General features: G+C 38.7%; 1 protein-coding gene across 13 annotated transcripts in view; it reads right to left on the bottom strand.

Moving 5' to 3' along the window:
• The window catches only part of LOC137998331 (DNA repair-scaffolding protein-like), a 49,459-nt gene that overhangs the window by 19,876 nt on the left and 12,089 nt on the right, over positions 1-17,494 (bottom strand). For 11 of the 13 annotated variants that reach the window (XR_011122821.1, XR_011122820.1, XR_011122819.1 and 8 more), the window contains 11 exons: positions 15,163-15,230; positions 14,706-14,797; positions 13,942-13,990; positions 12,925-13,120; positions 12,631-12,773; positions 11,425-11,469; positions 6,890-7,098; positions 5,414-5,514; positions 2,997-3,213; positions 1,435-1,547; positions 1,089-1,162 (listed from right to left, as the gene is read on the bottom strand). Coding sequence is in view for 9 of the 13 variants with exons in the window: in XM_068844606.1 (XP_068700707.1) it covers positions 1,089-1,162; positions 1,435-1,547; positions 2,997-3,213; positions 5,414-5,514; positions 6,890-7,098; positions 11,425-11,469; positions 12,631-12,773; positions 12,925-13,120; positions 13,942-13,990; positions 14,706-14,797; positions 15,163-15,230 (1,307 nt within the window). In the remaining 4 variants the exon portion in view is untranslated. The remainder of the gene's footprint in view (positions 1-1,088; positions 1,163-1,434; positions 1,548-2,996; positions 3,214-5,413; positions 5,515-6,889; positions 7,099-11,424; positions 11,470-12,630; positions 12,774-12,924; positions 13,121-13,941; positions 13,991-14,705; positions 14,798-15,162; positions 15,231-17,494) is intronic. The other 2 variants (XM_068844610.1, XM_068844612.1) reach the window with 1 other exon arrangement.

The raw sequence follows: 17,494 nt of genomic DNA, 5'->3' as shown, positions 1-17,494 counted from the left end.
ATCTGGCGCATTCGACGCTACCTTGGCGCAGATTCGTTGTCAACTTTGGTCCATGCTTTTATTACCAACAAGTTGGTCCTCGCTGGCCTTGCAAAGTATCTCATCAAACGACTTCAGTGTGTGCAGAATGCTGCAGCTCGTCTGGTGTCTGGCCGTAGGACTTACGATCACATCTCACCCGTCCTACGTCAACTGCATTTGGTTACTTGTTGATAAGCGAATTTCTCTCAAGGTCCTACTCATGGTCTCCAAGTGTCCTCATAACGTGGCACCATTATATCTATGCGAAACCATTGTGTCATACAAGCCCACACGAGCGCTGCGTTCTGGTTCTAAACACTATGTGCTAGTTTCATACTCCAGAACAAGAGGATACAGAGACCGGGCTTTCAGTGTAAGTGGCCCAACACTTTGGAACACTCTCCCTCATGAGCTGAGGGCTGAGAATGATTATGAAAAATTCAAGAAGAAACTTAAGACTTAGTTATTTTAGTTTTATTAGTTTTTTAAAAGAGCAGCCTTGTATAAAGCGCCATTGAACTGTACATTTTGGCGCTATATAAGTTTCATTTCCATTTTTCCATTAGCCTACGTGTAGCCGTACCTTCCCTCCTGCTGCTTTTATTTCGAGGGGAGGGTACGGCTACACGTACGCTACAAGGGGTTCTGCACTTTTTAAAATCACATCACCCCAAATTTTAGCGGAATCATGTGAATATTACCTCGATTCAATATCAGAACACCTACTGTTTACTAGAAAATATGATGTGATAGGCTTCATTCTTATCACCTACAATAAGCGCCAAAAGAGGTTGAGACACTTTCCCTTTTAAGGAAATCCCAAGGGCAAATCCCTGCCCCAAAGTCTTTCCATCTAACCCTCCCCCCCCCCCCCCCCCCAAACAATGTTGTTTTTCTTATCGCCAACTCTTCCTTTTTCGTTACTAACATTGAAGGGGGAAGGCGGGGAAAAATGTAACGTTATAAGGTGATTTTTCCCTAATTGTTGTCTTCCCAGTTCAGTGTCTCCACTATTTTTGTCGCTTATTGTAGCTTTTAGGCGACTACTGGCATTCACTTCTCTTTACCTTTTTAGGGGATTTTACTAGAGTTGATGACCTGGAAGGTATTATACCCACTGGTGGAACAAATACCCGATGATCTGTATTGAAAAAGAAAAGGAGGTACACGTAAGTATCTCATATACAATAGATGGGAAATGCATGAAACAGACATGCAATAATTGAACGCCAAATTCTGGGGGGCAAATGGTACTGAGATGAGGATCGACATACAAAACGTTTCACTTTACCTCATAAAAAATCAGAAACGCCCAAAATAATTGGAGCACTCCATCCCTCAAACACCGACATCCAATAATATCGCACTTATATATTAGTGCAGGTATACACCAATTAGTTTAAGGAAAAATACCTGTGAGCAAGTGCAAGTTTACTGCAGATGGTGACCGATGATCCGGTTGTTTCTCACAAAAGTAGGTGCACAGCAATACAGGGAACGGAACACCTGGGATGTCCAACTTTTGCCTGAAGACAAGTAATAAGTATGTTGTTGTTGTTGTGCTAAAAGTACTCGCAAAGGTTAAGAGGTGGGACGAGCTGGGGGAAGTTACGGAGTTCGCCATAAGGTGTGCTCTCTTCACCGGCGACGTTCCTCTAGCGCAAATCGACGGTTGCCTGATGCTCGCACTACCGTCACTAAATACCCCACGATAACGCAACTTAATTAACAAATAAAGAAGCCTTGACTGTGCTCTGTTCTGTTGTAAAGCACGCAGGAAACGGCTAGAGCACGAAAGAAGTGTAGGGGGAAACACGAGCCGATAGGCGAGTGTTTCTCCCTACTTCTTGAGTGCTCTAGCCGCTTCCTAAGTGCTTTACAACAGAACAGAGCACAGTCAAGGCTTCTTTATTTGTTTTATGATAAAAAACAAGTAATTTTCTTCAAAAATTCTACTTTATTTTCAAAGCGCGCGCTGCTTGTGGCGAACTGAGATGTCGTCAGCACAGTGCTTTATACTCTGATAAAGCACGCTACTTTGGACCAATCAGCGCGCTTGTAAGAATGTTTAAGATTATTTGATTGGTTAATGAAACAAAGGCTTGTCAAAACATCAATCAACTGGAAAATCACACAAAATTAGAATTTATGGAAAAACAAGTGCCTCAATGTTCGGTTTCAGTCCGTAAAAAACAGCAAAAAAGAGGATCTAAGTGATTAAGTTCAGTGAAAACCGGCCGAATTGTTGCCCATGAAAACCTGCACGTTTCCGACATGACAACTGGAAAACAAACTCTTCATTGCTTGCGGCTGGAATCTGAAAACCTGTTGGGAATTTTGTAAATGAAGAACTCCAGCGTGAGGACTTTCTGAGCTTGAAAGAACTGCTGGACCGGGCGACGGTTGAGGTCTTCCATCCAAAGCACTTGACAGAATATCTCAGCAAGCCTTTAACTGACAGCTTCAATAATACCCAAGGTAAAATTCGGAAATTCATCTGCCATTTCTGCGAATGATGGCGTGGGCTTTCGTTTGTTCCGTGCTTTGTACTCTCATAAAGCACGCTGTTTAAACCAATGAGAGCGCGCGTTATATAGAAACTTTATTATAATTAACAAAATAAACAAAGCCGCTTGTGGTTTTTTTCTCCCATATTTAGTAAACGACAAGTACCTAGCAAAACAAACGGAAAAAATCAGTGTTTTTTTATTATGTGGCCCACTTTTGAAGTATTCGCGCATTTTTTTGTTTACATGTGTCGGTTGTTTTTCTTCGCATCGAACAGCTTTTGCCTCTAACATACTGTTGGCTGCAGCAAAACACTGCTCTGAAGTATGTCTGTAAATCTGCCAGCTGAAGCTGCAAAATGTTGAGGCAATCCAAACCTGCCTTTAAAAGAGCAGGGAGTTAATGATTTTTCCGTTTCGCTTTTAACTTTTTCAGTTTATCCAATATACTCTTTATTACGAACCTACCATGGGGGATGTATCGTCACCGTAGCTCCAACTTGTAACCCGAGATGCTTCCAAGTTTCGCAAGTGAAAAGGACAAACACGTGCCTCTGCTGGGGATCCCTGAGGAGGTCCCTGTCTTCACACAATAAACAGCATTCTGTCAGGTGAAGAGAGCTTTGAAGCTGGTCAAACAAGATCTGGACTGTTATACATCCATCAGACCGTAGAGCAACTGCACCTGAAAGCATTTTAAAAGGTTGCAACATGATTCACGTTTAAAACAAATAAAAAGGTGGTTTAAAAGAGCTTGAAACTGTTTGCATCACCAGTATTGGTAGTCCAGACCAGTCCAGTGTTCCAGCAGCTGAACCTTAGACCTTACAATTCTGGCGGAGTGCAAACCACTACGAGTGCGAAGCTTTGAAAAAACGCGCAAAACAAGAACTGAAACAAAAGATTAAAGTGACCCTCGCACTTATCTAGAGCAGCTGCACTTCACAACTCAGTTGGTAGAACATTGCACCGGCATCGCAGAGGTCTTGGGTTCAAATCTTGTTGTAGCCGCCTCAATTAAGAGACAACTGCTTAAAGTGCACATGAAAAATATGTTCTTTACTTACTCAAGTGAAACATCATGGCTTTCTGAGACAAAAACAACAACAAAAATCCAGATCGAGTTTTATTCTACGTCTCACAGCCTTTTAAAAATCGGAATTTTCACTTCCGGGCTGTGCAAAACCGCGCTTGTAAGGAGACTGGGGATAGCAGAACTGTGAAGTCAACACCAGAACGAAGTTTTTCCAGGACCCCCATTGTCCTTTTTTTGGATTGAGAAGTTGCTGAAACTGCTTCTGAGATGCGTAGCATTTGGTTGCAATAATGCAAAAGACAAAAGAAAGAAGATTTCTATCCCTATAATTCCCCTGCATTCCTGTATTGACGTCATTAGCCTGCTATTTCCAGTCTCCTTACTGGCGCAGTTTTGTACTCCACCAGAAGTGAAAATTCCAATAAGGTATGCATAGAATAAAAATTGGTATGGAGTTTTTTTGGTTGTTTTTATCTCAAAAACCTAGCTGTTTCGATTGAGTGATAAAGAAAAATCAGTCATATACACTTAAATATGTCCAGATAAGTGCGAATATCACTTCAATCTTTTGTCTATAACCCGCACTTCTTCAAATACACTTTTCTCTCAAGAACTGAAACAGTTTGCTGACCGGGTAAATCTTACGTCAACGAATGTTTTGCTAACTTTTAAACTGGATTATGGAATTACTTACCACAACCTGGCTGGCGTTAACTTGCCAAAACGCTCTTCAAAAAACGAATTCGAACATTTCTGCCTAATGGATTTGCCATGGGGTTGAGGACGTTGATGTTGACGCCCACTCATTAATTGGGACCTTAATTAAGCAAAGACGACGACGACAGCTACGGAAACGTTGTCTAAAACTGTTATTTCCCGTTATTGTAATAATTTTGCGATTACTCCAAGTCGCTCGCATGGAAAATGTGAGTCCACATTCCAAGAATAATAAAATTGGTGAGAACGGTGTGTATACATGTATTAAGAGAGAAAATTCATCGTCAGGTGCTCTCGTCCTCCACATGACCGCAAATTTGATCATTTCACGTCGTTGTCAAGACGAGAACGGCAAAGAAATGCATCAACATGTAAAAGGAACGTGAAGGTGGTGCAGAACTATTGTTTTTGCTCATTAGACCTATTGTTGTGCGGCTTTCTCGTAGCCGTTGTCGTCGCCCCTGCTAAGCAATGAAATTGAATAACCACCATATTATCGTACCATATAGGTTTGTCCATTACGCAATCGCATATTATTAAGCTTCTTTTATCTGAATTTTGTGTCTTGTAAGTCATTAAACTACATGCCTTTTTAAAAACAAATTTGAGCTGTAACTTGAAGTTCGTTCATTTTAAAGCAAGGATGTTGAGGCACCAAACGTTTTAAAAGGACCTTGTGAATTATAGTCAGCGTACATCCACTTGCATTGTTTTGATTGTTTTGGAGGTCAGTATATAAAACAACGACGGACTAAACAAGACAGAACCTGCAAAATGTAAACACTCCTCTAAAGTTGCTATACATCTACACATCAGTATAATTATACCTTTATTTACACAATTCAAAGGCAGATCAACACGGTGTCATGCAACACGATGAGCTTCATTATAAATGACTACCCTCACAAACCCACAAAATTAAGGAGATAAGAACAACCCAAATGTTACATTGGATAGTGCGAAATTTAAGTAACAATTTTATTAAATAGCGAAGGACTACAATCACTGATAATAAATCATTTGATTAACAATATACTCGACTCAATATTACACAGAAAATCTATGTAGAGACGTCTCCATGACAATGTACACGTTCAACAAAGTGATGATTAAATAGTCAAACAAAACAAACCTGAAGTTTCCTTTGTTTTGTCCACCATTCTATGATACCAAAATGCCTTTTCAGATTTCTCCCTTGCCAAAATGAGCTGCAGCTGTTCTGCCAAACCAGACCTGAGAAATGACAACAATAAAAACATTGCAAGACTGCGGTTCTACTCCTACAATTCCACCCCGAAGAGTACAGAGTGATGAGAACAGGGGCAAAAGAGAACCTAAGCAGTGAAGTCTCCACTTGTGCCTGGTTTGTTACATATTTCTAGGGCTCCACGCGATTATTCCAAGAAGCACGGAAGTACCCAGTAATTCTATATTATATATATATGTAAGAAGATATAACGAAGAGACAAAATTCTCTGTTACTCCGAGTTTCGTGCTCACGCACTCATCAAACAGTGTTTAAATACTGTCTGATGAGTGCGTGAGCATGAAACTCGGAGTAACAGAGAATTTTGTCTCTTCGTTATATCTTCTTATTTAAAGCTCTACACTTAAAGAGTGTATTGAGCACTGTTTAACGGCATTAGCCACTTTATTACACGTATATATACAACTGCATATATGTATATATTAATTAGAGATGTCAAACAAAAGTAAGAAAAGCAGCCTCAGCAAATCAAAGGATTCAAAGGTAAATGATATGAGCAAAATGTATCACTTTAAAGGCCTTTTTGAGCTTCGAAAAAAAGTAAAATGTAATCACGTTTAAGGGAGAAAATAGCACCTCTTTACATCAACCTGTAGATATTCTATAAGAACAATATAGTTTTCTGCAACGTCCAACACTTTAATCAGTGAAAAATCCTTTGATTTTTTCATTGTGATACATTGTATAGTACCTGTAACTGTTTCTCTCTCATCATTTTCTGAAGTACTCATGTTTGAGATAAAGTGAAAACAACAGTAGCTACATGACTTTGTATAGTGTGCTTATGTCTTGACAGAGGCAGCTCATACTGTACAATAGACCATTTCGCGAATTCTCACGGCTGGACTGGATCTAGCATGGAATGGAGGCTAATGCGAGCAAATCTTTTCAAAAGCAAATTAGTTTGCCCGCATTAGCCTCCACTTCATGCTTGATCGAGTCCAACTGTTAGAATACGAAACTGGCCTATTGACACACATTCTACAGTTTCTCTGTTTCTCCTTCCTTCTCAATAAAGTTTTCCCCTTTTGACAATTGTGTTAGGCTTCAGACATGGAAGTACACCATGCAAGTCAACAAGACATATCAATTGAAAGCAATTTTGCCACTTTGAGTGCTGAAAAAATTGTATGGGCACTAACTACCACAAACATACTCTTTCATTGATAAACAAAATAATGCCCAGAGAGTTATATATGGCATGCAGAACTGGCTTTGTGCCTTAAAAAGAAGTGATTCCAAATAACTCAGTATTCTTCCACAAATTTTTCCTTCGATTTTTTAAAGTGGACTTAAGCATCAATCTTAACCTAGCAATTATTGTTCTAAAGTTACTTTTACCGGACAAACTTTCTTTTCTTTTTGGCTGAATCGCCAGGACTCATCTCAGCTGCCATTTTCTCAGGAGACTTATCTTCCCCACCCTTCTGGGTGGAATTCTGTTGAATTTGTTTCAGCCATTGGCTGGCAGTCTTTGGAGTGCCAACAACCGCAGGACATGCTTGAGTGGGGCTGGGGGTGGGGGTAGATATGTCAAGAGACCAGGATTCCTGGGAAGAAAAAATACTGTAGTCTTAGTATAGGAAAATCATTATGCCTGATGAATAAAATAATTTGTATAACAAGGACAGTGATCACAGATAATAGACTTTTTCAAAGTTATGTGCTTAGTTGCCCGGCCTTGAAATGAAAGAGAGGCTGGAGTTGACCATGTTATGATAGTCTCATACACACCTCCCTCATTTTCTTATGTTAACAATTTTGTTTTCATGCAAATTGTTGAAATTTACATAAGAAAAGCAGTTAGGATTCTACATGTATCATATTAAGGTAAACTCCAGCCTCACTTCCAGTCATAGGCCAGGGCCCGGTTGTTCGAAAGCCGATTAACGCTAATCCCAGGTTAAAAATTAATCAAGGAGTTTATTTCTCTACTCCCAAATGCTTTTCAACGCTGATATTGGGCAAAACTTTACATTAGAATAAGTTAATTTCGAAAAACAGAAATAAGGAAAAGAAACTTTCACCAAAAAATTAAAAATAAAACAAAAGTTTACCCTAATCCAGGATTAAGTTAATCGGCTTTCGAACAACCGGGCCCAGGTAACTAAGTGGAAATGTAAAATGATCTGTTTAAGACAATAACATTGAGCTTGGCAAGAACAAAGTGAAGGCATAACTCAGACCAGGTAATGGCATGATGAACCAAGCTCAAAATTTGCAGGCAGTACTGATTTGTAAAATTTTATGAATGGTGAAATTCACTTTCAGACCATTTTTGCTATTGTTATCGAAACGGATATTTTAACCGATTGACTCCCAGGGGTTCCCCATTGACGAGTAAAATTGTCTGGCGTTAGACAGAGTAAAATACTCTGGCGTTAGACGGCCGGTTTAGGCTGGTTTGGATGTCAAAGGGTTAATGGGTTTTTCAGTGAGTGATTTATATTATTTTGTAAACCAGACAAAAATCTAGTTGCTGCTGGAAGAAGCCGAATCTCTTAATTCAAGTGAATTATTGAAAGAAAGGTTACAGCTGTGACATAAAGCTTCCTATCCTGTCCCTAGTGATTATTGTATTGTACGTCACATGACTAAGCACATGGAATAAACACACAAGTTTGTACTTGTCAACCATCTTGAATGTGTTTGATGTTATATGGTGTCAGAACGAGGAGCTTTTACCCTCGTTAGAAAAGCTAACAGGCTAAATGTTCAATTGAAAGAGAAAGCACAACTCTAGGAGACTGAAATCCCATCGCCATGGCGAAATATAAGCTCCCAGAGATATCGGGGGCTGCACAAGATCTCCATCAAGAATGGGAATGTTTCAAATGATAAGCAAAATCTTCATGAACATTTGGTAGTCCAATGCATGATAAAGAAGAAAGCATAAAAGTCAGCTACTTGCAACTCTAATAAGGTGATAAAGGATTGGATGTATTTGAAGGATTTAGTTTTACAAAACCTGAAGGTGCTGCGAAATTGGCTGTAGAAATAAAGAAACTAGAAGTTTACTGTACGCCATGAAAAAACCACATTATCGCTGCTTTGAAAATTAACGAAAGACGGCAGGGGAGACAACGAGAATTTTGAATAAATTTGTCACTGATCTGAAGATATGATTGTGGCATGGTTAGAGATGCAATTGTTTTTCGTTGTTAACACCTGAAAGTGCATGGAAAATGCCTGGATAAAGCTGAAGTGTTAACATGAAAGGCCATTGGAATCTGTAGAAACCATGAGACAAATCTTAACAGTCTAAAAAAGCTAATGATCCTAACTGTTTGTGGATATGATGTTTAGGTACGCTACATCCCAGATTGTAAGCAAGTCCTTGCTGACACTCTGAGCTGAGGAGCAGTGCAAAGTGTAGACAGTGGAAATTAAATGTCCTGTCAGTCACAAATGAACAACATGAAGAGTTTCAGAAGGAGACCAAGAGAGACCCATAACTACAATCACTTCTCTCCATGACACAAAATGGACGGCCAATGAGACTCAAGACTGCAAGTTCCTGTGGAGGCAAGACCCTACAGGACATACCGAGATGAAGTTGCCACAGCAGATGGTCTCCTTTTTAAAGGAAAAATGCCGACAAAGAGCCAGAGTACTTTTTTGGCCTGGAATGTCGGCGGAAATTGAGAAAATGGTCACTAACTGCAGAATTTGTGACAACCATGCCAATAAACAGCCCTCTTAGACACTGAGGCCTTTTTGACCACCATCCCTCCTTTGGAAAAAGATAGCAAAAGACTTATTTGAGTTCATGGAAAACATTTACTCTCTGTGGGCTACCGTAGCAAATTTATCGAAGTTACATGCATGGAATCTGTAAGAACTGGAGCTTTAGTGGAGGAGTTGAAAAGGCAGCTTAGTGTGCAGGGGATCCCAGCTATAGCTGGCTGTATCAGATAACAGCCCTCAGTTCAGCAGGGGCAAGTTCCAGGAATTTGCTAAAGATAATGACTTTAAACACACCACCATGTGTGGTGTTTTACCCATTACCCAAAAGCGAACACAGACATGGAAAGAGCAGTGCAAGAATGCAGAAGCAGTGAAGAAGTTGAGGCACAAAAAGGATGACAAGTACCCAACCTTGTTGGACTATCGAACAACACCACTCCCAGAAAATGATCTGTCCCCAGCACAATTACTAATGGGTCGTCAAATGAGAAATAAATTATTACCTATGACCGAAAGCCTGCTTCAACAAGCAGCCAACACCAGCAACATAATACCAAGTTCCTGGTAAGACTAAAGAAGATCAGAAGAAATATCATGACTGTCATGCCAGCAGAGATATGACATAGCTTCTGCCTGGTACCAAGGTTCATATACAGCCTTGGAAAGACCCCAAGGTATAGAAAACCATCCACTGTAGTTAAGCATCACCACACACCAAGATCACACGTGGTCTAAGCTGAAGATGGTTCCAGGTATTGCAGCAACAAGCAACATGTACGAGTCTGCCCTGCACCTGGGCATTGTGGGTTATTGTGTTCAGTCTGAACACAATAACTGTGGGTTATTGTGTTCAGTCTGAACACAAAAAAACCTTCCACAACAGCCCAAACTGCAGTCAAGGACAAGAAGGGCACAGCTAGATGTGCCTTAGAGAACAGACCAAACTGAAGTCCAGTTCAAGAAGCCCCTATGGATGCTGAGTCGAACAAAGCTACAATTCCCTTTACATTGCCAAATATCCCAATACAGGAGTAACATGTGCAGCCAGAAACAGCAAAGGAGAACATTGAGGATACATATGTCACCCGCAGTGGTCGAAAAGTAGTAGCTCCAAAGCAGTTTGACCTGTAGAACTTCAGGCTGGTCAAGATTGTTGATTTGCCTTCAAGCAACGGACTATGACATTTTACTTCATTTGTTTTCTTTAAGCCAGGGACTGCACATGACATTTATTTTGTTTCGAAGTGTTGTTTCTTTCAAGGAAGGGTACTGTAGCAAGATTATCCCATGCGCGACATCTTATAATGCATGTACATGATTTCAGTCCTTGATTGTAACTTGATCAAACAGTGTTTTAAAGGTGTGAACTACACGGCAATCTGTTTTTAATACTGAATATAGCCAAAGAATCACAGAATAAATCACTTCAAAACTTATCAGACTTTAGCCAATCTATACAGGTGGGATGTGACATAAAGCTTACTACCCTGTCGCTAGTAATTACTGTATATATGTCATGTGACTAAGGACATGGAATAAAATAATACACTTGTAGTTGTCAACTATCTTTATGTGTTTGATGTTGTAACAGCTAGCTTCTTCAATAGTTTAATTGTCTTTTGATTTACACACACCAAAACGTTATAACTGCTGCACTCACAATCCATGTCGCTAGGGGTTCTTTTAAGTCTTACTTTATACTTTTGTCAGTGTTAACTGAGGTTTAAAAATACTCAACTTTAGATTAGAGGCATTAACATGCAATAATAATTATTGTTATTAATAAGTGTTCATCTGCTTTTCAGTAAACCAAGGGCCTGTTTCTTGAGAGTCCAATAATAAATTATTAACTTTTCGAGCCAGAAAGATCATTATGATCTGCCTATTTTAGAAAAAAGCTGGTCTTTCAATAACCAGATGTAACAAAATAAGTTCATGCCAACAAAACTGTCTGGGTTTGAAGATAGAGAGAGCTATACAGCTGCAGGGACTATGAAGTATACCTGAAAAGTTTTGGGACGTTCGCAAAACAGGCCCCACTGAGGTGGTTCAGTGCTTTTGTGAGGAATGATTAACAGCAAAAGAAGAAAAGGCAAGGTAATTTATAAAATTTAATAAAAATAGCTTGCCAGAATGCAGGGAACACAACAAAAAAGTGATTGGAAGAAATGTTTGCACTTTAAACCAACCTTTGAACCCTCTTGATCAGACTGAAAGTCATTTATAAGTTCTCCCTATGGAAAAATAGGAAACTAAAATGAATGCATTGTGGGGATGCTCAACATTACAGAATAATATATTTCCTGGAGTCAATTCAATCAAAAAGTTACACTTGTAGTGTACAAGTTGATCCCTTGTTTTTACATGCATACGCAAAAATAAATTCAATGAACATTGTTACAAGTTGTTGTTACATTGACTCCGACTTGTAATTACAGGTGTAGCACTACACCTGTAGAATTCGGTATGTCTACAATTCAACACAGGGGTCCGACTTGTATCTTTACAAATGTCCAACTTGTTAATTACAAGTGCAAAGTCATAGGTTACTTGTAAGCTTGACCTACGATTTGTAGGAAATGTTCATGTACTTTGGCAAAATCTTGACATGTCCTCGTTGAGGGAAGAAGAACTTGAAGAGAAATTGAGACACTGAGTTATTTGGCAGCCTAGACATTTTGAGGAAAGACTGTTGTTTGACAGTGTAGCAGACTTAAAGAGCTACTGTACCTTGCCAATTTGAATATTTAAGGTGGCTCTGAATCCGCTCAATATATTTTTTTAAAACTCTGCTTTAAGTGTAGGGGTAACCAGGAGCATACAGCTCCAATAGGAAACAGCATTAGAACAAGTTATTTTTAGACGACTACTTTACCATTCTGTGAACATTCTCAATGCCATGGGTAATAATTTCTCATGCAAGACTGGTGATCAGCTGGAAAGGTCTGGTTTCGTGGCAAAATCAATCTAAATATAAGTCTTGGTCTGTAAAAATGCCCTTCCACACATACAAAGAAATTGTATGCTCCTAGTAGTGAGCTCCTGGGGTAACCCAGTCAGTTTTTGGATGGCTTTAGGTTGCTATGGTGACCTGTTACATCACACTAATGAGTGCATGTTGTTAAGCAAACACTGTTGTTATACATATTTATGGTACCAAAACTTTGTCGTTACATGAAAAAGTGTTATAGTGAGAGCCATTCCTTGTGATTAGAGTCTATCGACATTGCTGAACTGCTTTGAGCCACCTTAAGTATTTATTGAAAAATAGTACTGTTATGCTGCCAATGTACTGAGAATTTGAAGAGGCACTGTAATGCAATTATGAAAACAGAGAAATAAATTACTAGTACTTGTTGAGAATCAAAATGAACCCCATCAACAAGCCTACTTACAGATTCACTAGAAGCACCATTTGAAACTTGAGCATCAATATCATTTCTTGGAGCCAAATTAGATTCTGGGTGCTTTGAAGGGAAGTGTGTTCCACTACTATCACTATCTGACCCATCAGAAAAAACTTGAGGTACATCCGTCTCTAAATAATGACACAAAAATGGAAATGAAGTTTAATGCTACTTACTAAAATTTGACCTTGAATGTTGCATTTCTAGCATTCTGATCAGCTCACAAAATGTGCTGCTCAACAGCTAAAAAAATACTTTCAGCATTGTATGCCATTTTAGTACCTTCATCATCTTCTTCACTTGCATAACAGTCTATTTCTCCTTCATCTTTCTTAGATACATCAGAATATTCAAGAAGGTTGCATGCATCATTTGGAAAATCCCATGTTTTAAATCTCTCACTTTTTCTGTGCAAGATGCTTCCACTTCTCATATCACATGCAGCAGTGGGGATTCTCTTTACCAAGATTGTTTCATCCTAGGAGTCAAGAAATATAACTATAAAGTTTGTTAGGCAAAAAATTATAGAACAGAATTATCTGTAAAATTATCCAATAATCAAACTTTAAAGAATTTTGTAATGGGAAAAACCACAAGATAATCTGAAGGTTTGCTGTCGTGAACTAATTTAAAACCATGACTCCCAAGTCAGCCTGGAGCGCCCATTCTTAGTATTTTGCTCTAATGCCAGACAATTTTAATCGTCAATGGGGAACCCCTAGGCCTGGGAGTCAATGGGTTAATTACTCGCTGAAAAACTAAATTAACCCTTTAATTCCCAAGTCGGCCTGAACCGGCCATGCATAGTATTTCACTCTGTCTAACGCCAGACAATTTTACTCATGAATCAATGGGGAACCACTGGGAGTCAATGGGTTAACATTGCAAATTAATGTACAATGCTATCCCAGTATAACTGACAGGTACCGGTAATTACTGAGTTTGTATTCAGTGTACGCCTACTGATCCCACTCACATTACCGGTAACAAAAAATCACTTGGGAATTACCATTACATGACAATAATGATAATAATAATCATCATCATCATCATCATCATTATTGTTGGCCTAATTGATAGATTGTGAAGTGCTGAAAGCTTTAAAGAAATACCCGGTAAGTGGTTGATTTAACTAAAGGTTCACATGAATGGCTTTTTTTATTTGATTTTTGATTGAATGGAATAAGCAGAACAGTACACTGTAGTTTAATGCCTCTGGTGCCTTTCAGTGAACTTCCCCATGATAATAATCCCAAAAACAATTTAATATAGTTCACATGCAAAGCTTGTAATACTTACCTTTGAGCATTTTGTTTTGCCAAAAGGTATGCGTATACTCACAACATTCCTTACAACAAATTAAAAGGACAAATTTCAGATAACTTTTTTCCTTAAAAAGAAGCTAACCCGAGGAGACACCAGGCCTTTTACAATCTTTATCTTTTTTTTTAAATTATTGACCAAACTTCCTTAGCCCTTCCAATCCCCTCCTAGGGGTACAATACCTACTACTGTACCTCATACTAACCAAGTCCTAGAGAATGTTTTCTAGAAATTTCAAATTTAGCAAGCCATATAGCAGGCTGCACACAGCAGTGTAGAATACGGCTCACTAATTTAGCCAATCACAGTGCGTGTACTATCTGAGAGGTAATTTCTTTATAATAATTATTTAGATTTTATGCTGTCTAACACCAGACAATTTTACACATTAATGGAGAACACCTAGAGGAGAAAGTCATCCACTGAAAAAGTTTGAACTTTTCCCTCCTACTGTATGAGCAGATTACTTAATTTACTCAGACAATTTTACAGATCAATGGGGAAGCTTAAAGAGGGGTGAGAAGGTAGTTTAACCAGAGTTAATATACTGACAAGAAATACCTCATAATATTAATCAGCCAAAACAAAACCTGTCTGTTTAAAATGGGTAGTACACATCATCATCACATTCATAATAATAATAATAATACAGACCATACAAAGGTCACATAAACACTCAAAGCAATAAAATTGTTCATGTGGAACTGTGGTCTTGTTTTCAACACTCAGTGACACTGTACCTTGCTGCAACATCTAACTTGGATTCCACAAGATTGCCTTGCCCCTCTTCATCACTTGAAAAGCCTTCAATGTCACCTTTCTCTGCATTAGGCTGTTAATGTCGTTGAATAAAATGTTAGTTCTGGACCATTTTTCTACAACGAATGCATAATACCCTTTTTGTTTTCCTCTTTATTGTTCCTCGGGTGAAGTGTATGCTTAGCTAACAGAAAGGGCATGGAAAAAGCATCCCAATGCAGACCTAAGCATATTCTGTGAGCTACTATTTGCAGAATGAATTAACAATTATTGCTGCTGCAGTGAGTGAGCCTGAAGGGAACAAACAAGGGAATAAATGACTTATCTGAGGAAGATAGTTAGATCTTATAATTTGTAGCACGACAACTGTACAGAACTGTAAAAGCTCATAAGAACTTATTCCATTGACAGATACTGTAACTTTGTAAAATCACTTACCCTATATGAGAAAGAGCCATTGTCTGTGTCTGTCCTTCTTCTTTTACTGACTGTAGCATGTTGCCCACCTACACATATTTATGGATATTGAACCATTCGTTACAGATATGTCCATAAATGCACATAATTAAGATGGTCTTGATAGCACAAAATGTTTAACTAATATTTTTAAAAATACAGCCACACTTTCGAGTTTAAGGAACATGTTTCGATCTTTGAAACATCATCATCAGCAACAGCCTGACGTCTTTCTTGTTTCCTGTGAAGAGTTTGCCATTGCTGTACAAGTATAAAGCCCATGCCTTTTGAGTTACATGTATCATCTGATGTTCCCATTTTGTTTCGGCTCAGATCAATCCTCCTTTCCTGAAAGGCAGAGTTGCATCTCTGTTTTTTCTTTCTTTGTGAGTCTTCTCAAATCCCCTATTTATCTATAGAAATCTATTTAATTTATGCTACTGCATTTGCGCGAATCTGAAAATTTGTCACTGATATAGTTACCACAAGTGGCTCTGGTGTCTAAATGTGAATAAATTAAAGTTTGGACCGAGAGTGCCCTGGGATGAATAATAAAATATTTAATTAATGGGGAATTTGCATGATCCATAGGTAGGAAGTTCAAGTTCAAGTTCAAGTTTGGGTTAGTAAAAAGAAAAGTCTTGAGATTAGTGTGAAAAGTCTGTGAAGGGTGTTGTAAAGGGAGTGGGCAATTAAGGGTATTCAAGGAGGGGGTTACCTTGAAGATAAGGGGGGTAGAACGCTGAAAGAGGGGTGGGATAGGATTGAGATAATGGGGAACATCAGGGAGGGGTAGGAGAAGCAGAACGGACAACAGCATTCTTTTTTTAGACCCCCCAAAAAATTAAGCCCCTGTTTTTTTAACTACACCCCCAAAAATGGAAAATCCCTTTTTAGACAGTTGATAAAAATAAACCGGTACAGTTAAAATTGTACCAGTTCAAAAACAAGTTGTACCAGCAGTCAAAATTCAACATAACAACATATAATTATAACTACCAATACAATAATTCTTTGTCGTAAAAAAGGTTGCTTTTATTCATCGTGGTGAAGTACAATTATAATAAAAAAGTATTCTCGTTCGTCTCACGATGTCGTCACTTGTGATGTAGATCGCGACGTTTCGACTGAAAACTGCATCTTTGTAGATTACTGTAAATATTCATTACAAGTAGAAGCCAATAATATTTTAGAAACAACTGACATAATGGTAAAGGTTTAAAAGCATAATGCTAAACTGACATGATCAACTAGTTTGTTGAGTACGGGTTTCAACTGCTCAATATGGAAGCTCTCCTTGATTTTGAGTTGATAGAAAGAGGTAGCATTATCAATAATTTTGAAGCAAGAGACATCACAATTATCCTGACAATTTTTAGAAAAACCAAGATACTTGAAAATAATTAAATGCATAGCATCTAAAATAATTAGAAAATAATTATTGAAAATTGTTAGATGCACAGCGATTTTAATAAGCGTCATGAAGTGTCCTCTTACTCTCCTCCCAAACTTCAACATAACTTGCATCTGAGAATACAGACAATCAACGTTACAAAGTGTTCTCCATTATAACTCCAATCCTCATGTAACCATAAACAGCTGTGTTTACCCTGATGATCGAAAAATCACACTGACCCTTACACTACTGTTGGAAATGGGTCGCAAAATAAATGCTTAAGACTCAAAGGGCTACATCGTGTTGGATATCAAAATTGGGCGTCCATCTAATTACTGTACATGTACATGCATTTCTACACTTAGTAAGTGATTCATTAAATTTGGTTAAATGTACATGTAATTTAACTAAGTTAACCACTACGAGCTTAGCAGTCAAGCGGTCCACAAGCTTAGCGGTCAAGCGGTTCACAAGCTTAGCGGTCAAGCGGTTTGCAAGCTTAGTGGTCCAGCGGTTCGTGAGCTTAGCGGTTAACAAGCTTAGAAGTCAAGCGGTTCACAAGTTAAGCCGTCCACAAGCGTAGCGGTCAAGCGACCCACAAGGTTAGCGGGCATTCAGAAGTTTATCCCATAAGTGCAGGCTCACATGGTATGTTGTAGCTTTGTACAATTCTAGGATCTGCAAGTTCTTTGTCAAGTTTCTGTTGACCCTACTACGACTGCAATTCGCTCTTCAGAGTTGAGTTCTACTGACCTGCATTTAAATACTGCGACAAGACATTACTCGCATCACAAGATTCTTTCATTGCGTTCTTTTGCTTACTCGTTGAAATGTCTCTCTCCTGAGGTAATGGATTTATTACAAGACCTGAAAATCCTTAAATACCCTGGTAAACGGGCTGGGAGTAACTCTGAGAGA

Source organism: Montipora foliosa, chromosome 1 (assembly GCF_036669935.1).
Source record: "Montipora foliosa isolate CH-2021 chromosome 1, ASM3666993v2, whole genome shotgun sequence".
Taxonomy (NCBI): Eukaryota; Metazoa; Cnidaria; class Anthozoa; order Scleractinia; family Acroporidae; genus Montipora; species Montipora foliosa.
Note: the sequence above shows the minus strand (reverse complement) of the source record. Positions and strands in the feature narration are given on the sequence as shown.